General features: G+C 43.7%; 1 protein-coding gene across 1 annotated transcript in view; it reads right to left on the bottom strand.

Moving 5' to 3' along the window:
* The window catches only part of TCEB3 (transcription elongation factor B (SIII), polypeptide 3 (110kDa, elongin A)), a gene marked incomplete at its 5' end in the record, with an annotated part of 10,714 nt that extends 7,601 nt beyond the window's left edge, over positions 1-3,113 (bottom strand). The window contains 3 exon segments of the mRNA XM_010830242.1: positions 92-1,277; positions 1,947-2,053; positions 3,033-3,113. Of these exon segments, the coding sequence (XP_010828544.1) occupies positions 92-1,277; positions 1,947-2,053; positions 3,033-3,113 (1,374 nt within the window).
* Between the last annotated feature and the right edge of the window lie 2,858 nt (positions 3,114-5,971).

The raw sequence follows: 5,971 nt of genomic DNA, 5'->3' as shown, positions 1-5,971 counted from the left end.
AATTCAGCAAGTCACGGAAAAGCCAGCCAAGCAAATCAGCAGTGGGGTTGCAGGCCCAGGTGCTCTGGGTGGAAGGGGCCGCAGGGGTTACCTTTTTCAGCTTGGCTGAGTCGGCTCCAACTGGCGGAAGCTTCTCAGGCTTGTTTTCATTCACCTTAGGTAATTTGTGAACTGAGTCCAAGTTTTTACTAGTGCTTTTTGAATCATTTTTTTTAAGTCCTTTTTCTCTGGGAGTCGTGGTTGAAGTTTTCACAATCTTTTTCTTTTTCTTCCGGGGCTGGTCATAGCTGAGGTATTACTCAAAAGACATGGTGGGTTTCTCGAATTCATCATCCGAATCTGCCTCCTCACCTTTAGGGAAGGAAGCCACCGACTTTCTATCTGAATGCGAAAGTTTGACTTTCCCTTCTTGAGTCTTCAGGTTGTTAGAAACCTTCTCTTTTGCCTTGGGCAACAGGTCTCCTGCCCCCTTGCCCATGTCTGAGTTTTCTAGACTGTGCTTATTTTTGTCTGATTTGGTTTTCTCGGAGTCTCTAGGTTTGGGCTTTTTAAGGTGGTTGTCTGAAGCCACCTCCAAGGGGGGTAAGACCTTCTTCTTGGCGCTGCCCTCCTTCTCCTTCTCCTTCCTGACACCAGAGGGCGGTTTCTCCTTTGTGCTGTCCCCAGAGGTCGGCCTCCGGTTTTCCTCTTTGGAGACGACCTTGTGTGACTTTTCTTTGATCAGAGAAGACTTCTCGTCTCCTCTGGCATCTGCCGGACGTTTTTCTTTATGGGAAGATCTGTGCTCCTTGCTCTGACTCGTGCTTTCTCTCCCCTGGGCTTCCCCCAGGTGTCGCTCTTGACTGACCCCCAGTCTGTCCTGAAAGGTGTTACTATGGCCTTTGCCAGGCTTCTGGTGGGGAACAAAGGGCTCATGGTCCTCCTCCAGGGGTCTGTAATGGTCCAAAGACATGTGATGAGGGCTGGTGGATGGTGGAGGGGACTGAACATGGCCATAATCGGAAGACTCATGGTCTGAAGAGTAAACTGGAGAAGCTCTGTGGTACCTCTTTCTTTCATCTCTCCTCCCATGACTGTGAGATACTTTGTGAGGCCGCTCGAGCTCTGGGAGTTTTCTGTGCTTTTTCTGTCTATTATCAGGACTGCATGACTGGCTGCTGGAGGCTTTCCAGCTTTCTGGGTAGTCCCCCTCTATCTCTGCCTCCTCCCTCAGGGCATCCCTGGGGCGCTTCCGAGAACTGCTCTTCTCAAAGTTCTGTTCCTCAGGCTCTGTGGTTCTAAAACAAAAGGAAAAAACCGAGAAAAAGTTCAGGGTAATCCTTGATCACAGGACAAAGTCACAGAACCTGAACACAACAAAAGATGGAAGAGTTTACATAGTTAGAAACATGGGCTTGGGAAGAAGGTTCTGCTCAAAGATACTCAACTAGGTTTTAAAACTGGGAAAACTCAAATATTCCATAAATGGAACATGATGAGTTTAACTACAGGCTACAAAGAAGATCAAGTATCTTGTGTACGTGAAAAAAGCTTTTCAACACAGGGAAATATTGGATTTGTTACATTAAAAAGGGGCAGTAATTTATGTCAGTTTATTCACAACTGTATAAAAATGACTTTTAAGACCAGCTTAGAAAGAAACATTCCAAAATGTCAATAATGCTGATCTCTGGAGGGTACAATTTAGAAATTTTTATTCTTTCGAGTTCCCTGGTGGCCTAGTGGTGAGGATTCTGGGCTTTCACTACTGTGGCCCAAGGTTCAATCCCTGGTCAGGGAACTGAGATCCCATAAGCCATGAGGCAGTACCAAAAAGAGAAATTTATTCTTCTACTTTTTAAATATTTTATAATATTCTTTAATGATCATGGCTTATTTTTTATAATTGAGGCAGAATAAACATTTTAAATAAGAAGGCAGAGAAGGAATAAGAGAACTTTTCCTACCGTTCTACAGGAACCAGCTTCTTCCACTGGGCCACCAGGTCCCTGGCAAAGTTTCCGACGTGCTCGTGTTTTCGCAAGCTGTTTACCGTTTTCCCAACTCCAGTCTCCTACAAAGTTGACAAAGGAATCGTTAGAAGGTTGTGGAACTAGGCTCATAATTTTCTAAAGAAATAAAGCCTCCTGCGTTCCAACAAACCAATACTTCATCCAAAAACATACAAGTCTGAGTACAAAGTTAGTTTGTGTCAGTGAGCCAAACCTCTAACGACGCACAGTGGCAAAGCATACCAAATTGAGAAGAGGAAAACACTAAATTAGAACACCTCTGGAGGGACTGCCCTGCTAGTCCGGCGGTTAAGAATCAGCCTGCTGGTGCAAGGAGCACAGGCTCAATTCCTGGTCCCAAAGATTCCACATGCCTCGCGGTGACTCAGCCCATGTGTCACAACTCCTGAAGCCCACTTGCCCTAGAGTCTGTGCTCCACAACAAGAAAAGCCACTGTGATGAGAATCCTGCTCGTGGCAACTAAAAACGCCTGTACACAGCAATAAAAACCCAGAACGGCAAAAATACAGTAAAAAAAAAAAATCAAGCCCATGGTTTATAAGACATAAACCACTTCTAGAACTTTAAAAATAATAACAAGAGTGATTATGGCAGGTGTCAGATCCTGACCTAAGAGTATTGCATCTGGTGTCTGAGTTAATACTTTTTTTTGGCCACACTGTGTGACTTGTGGAAACTTAATTCCCCAAACCAGGGATTGAACCCAGGCCCATGGCAGTGGAAGCACAGAGTTCTAACCACTGATCCACCAAGGAACTCACTGAATTAATGCTTTAGAACGGTTTCATCACCCTAAAAAGAAACCCAGTTCCTCCCACCCCTGGTAATCACTAATCTACTTTCTGTCTGTGGATCTGCCTACTCTAGACATTTCATATCAATAAAACCACACAATATGTGACCTTGTGTCTGGTTTCCTTCACTTCTAGAGCCCATGGTCTTAACCTTACTGTATAATCTCTCTGATTGCAAAGGAGATGGATACAGTTGTATAATACATAAAATTACACAGCTCTTACCGCAAGAATGTCTACTGTAATGGGCAGGGCGGAGAGTTTCTTCAAATATTTCAATAGCTGCAGAGAGAAATTAAATACACATTAATTTTTATAAAATCATAATCATTCCCTGAACAAATATCAAAGAATAATATCTAATGGCAAAGTGCTTACCCTGTGTTATACAGTATTAAGTCTGGTTATTATCCTATTTACAACAGCGAAAACAGACTCAATAAAGTTAAGTTACTTGTCCCAGGATGCATGTAGGGCAAGATGCACTCAGCTCTGTGGCTTTAGATTCCGTGCTTTCAACCACTATGCGACACCAAGGGAAGACCTATCAGTTCTAGTAAAAGTCATCAACAACTACCGCTCTGCCCCAGTTAGAATTTCTGAGAAAGGTGCCGAATGTAGGAAATTACTCATGGAGGAAAGTAAAAAGAAGAGGTCTCTACCGGAAAAGGGAATCACATTTCCAGAGAAAGTGTGTTTAACAGAATTGGGGTTTTTGTTTGTTTGCTTTTTGATGTTAAGTGGGAAGCCAAGACCAATTTCAAGTTGCTAGAATAGGCACTTTGCATTGCAAATGGTGAACGAAAATGTCTGGGTAGACTGGAGAAGCAATCTGGGTCTGGCCACATTTCTTTTCTATAGTATAGTCTCTTGAACTTGATCAAAATCAGGATAGCAGAGCTGTTAAGATAGAGTCTCAGTCAAAGACAGGCTTCAGTGTGCCCCTGCCACTTTCTTGTGGGGTGATCTTGTGCAAGTCACTAACCTCTCCGAGCCCCAGTTACTTCATCTGCAAAACAGAACTGAATCCTGTCTCTACTTCACAGGTTGTGAGGATTCAAACCATGTCTGTAGCCCTAGTGCCTGGAATGCTATACAAGCTCAATAAGTGCTTATTAATCATTTCATTCATCAACTGACCATTCGTTACAGTTAAACAGCTACCCATAATCTTCTACCAGATATTCTCAGCCAGTTCCTACTTGCTCCACTTCTAACCAAAGTCATGACTGCTATGCCATTCTCTAGGAAAGGTTTATGTATATACAAATAAATTTACACTCTGCTGCTGCTGCTGCTGCTAAGTCACTTCAGTCGTGTCTGACTCTGTGCGACCCCAGAGACGGCAGCCCACCAGGCTCCCCCGTCCCTGGGATTCTCCAGGCAAGAACACTGGAGTGGGGTGCCATTGCCTTCTCCAATGCGTGACACTGAAAAGTGAAAGTGAAGTCCCTCAGTCGTGTCCGACTCGTAGCGACCCCATGGACGGCAGCCCACCAGGCTCCTCCGCCCATGGGATTTTCCAGGCAAGAGTACTGGAGTGGGGTGCCATTGCCTTCTCCAAATTTACATTCAAGGAGTGCCAAAAAGTACAGGTTGTTCAAAACAGATGAACTATGACTGCCTTTATATTTAAATGTCTGGTAACAGGACCTGTTCTTTTTACATGTGTAGCCCAGGCTATACTTAGTATGCATATGACTACCAGGTGGAGTAGCAAGTATGTTTTTCTGGTCATTCTACTTCAATAATTACTGAACACGGTCGCTAGGCAGAGCAACTGGATCACATGTGATCATCTTGTTTGACTGGGAACAACTGAGAAGCCAAGTAGTGTATCTATGGAAAACTATGCTCCACTTCCAATTCAATCACCACCATCATCCAACTCAGGACAGAGTATATGTGTGTTTCTTGTCACCCAAGTGATGGGTGCAAAGATTCCTGCCAAATCCTCTTCTTAAAAAGGAAAATTTAGACTATCTGAAAAGATAAAAAACAGATTGTCTCCTCTAACACCATTCTCTGGAAGGCATTTATATATTGAATACTATTTATTGTGCATTGGCTACTACGTTAAGCTCTTACACCTGTTAGCTCATTTCATTCTCGTTAACCAACTCTATAAAATGGATTTTATGTTCCCCATTTTACAAATACTGAAATTGAGCTCAGTGAGATTAAGGTAACTTGCCTAACAAGCAAGTCAGTCAAGTGTGTTTAACACAGCAGGCTCTGGGTTGGTAAAATGTTACAGAAAAACCCCTTTGGCCAACTTAATACTACAAAGCCACATAAAAAACAACAACAACAACAACAAAACACTGTCCTTAGAAGAGAGGAAATGAAAATGTTCCTCTTAGAACACGTGACACAAAGCAGAAGAGTCCCTCCTTAGTGTCACAATGTCAGACAGTTTAGAATCTGCAGAGGAAAAGTCACTACCAGGACCTCTATAAAGGCCACATATAAGACAGGGCTAGAAGTCACTGATGGTGTGTCATCTTGAAGCCTAGCACTAACTTGAAGTGTAAATCCTGTCTTTCTGCTTCATTTTGGGTTAGAAGGGGCGACTTCAAAGCAGACAAAACTAAAACCCAGGAGATATTCAAACCAATTTAGCCATAGCCAAGAGAAACACAGCTTCAGAGCCTCTCTATTTTCAATGAGGTTCAAAGAAGAACAAAGCACTAAAAAGGTAAAGCTCTTTGGGCATCCTCAGATCAGATCAGTTGCTCAGTCATGTCCGACTCTTTGCAACCCCATGAATCACAGCACGCCAGGCCTCCCTGTCCATCACCAACTCCCGGAGTTCACTCAGACTCACGTCCATTGAGTCAGTGATGCCATCCAGCCATCTCATCCTCTGTTGTCCCCTTCTCCTCTTGTCCCCAATCCCTCCCAGCATCAGAGTCTTTTTCAACGAGTCAACTCTTCGAATGAGGTGGCCAAAGTACTGGAGTTTCAGCTTCAGCATCATTCCTTCCAAAGAAATCCCATGGCTGATCTCCTTCAGAATGGACTGGTTGGATCTCCTTGCAGTCCAAGGGACTCTCAAGAGTCTTCTCCAACACCACAGTTCAAAAGCATCAATTCTTCAGTGCTCAGCCTTCTTCACAGTCCAACTCTCACATCCATACATGACCACTGGAAAAACCATAGCC

The sequence above is a fragment of the Bison bison genome, unplaced genomic scaffold (assembly GCF_000754665.1).
Source record: "Bison bison bison isolate TAMUID 2011002044 unplaced genomic scaffold, Bison_UMD1.0 scf7180017864516, whole genome shotgun sequence".
Lineage (NCBI taxonomy): Eukaryota > Metazoa > Chordata > Mammalia > Artiodactyla > Bovidae > Bison > Bison bison.
Note: the sequence above shows the minus strand (reverse complement) of the source record. Positions and strands in the feature narration are given on the sequence as shown.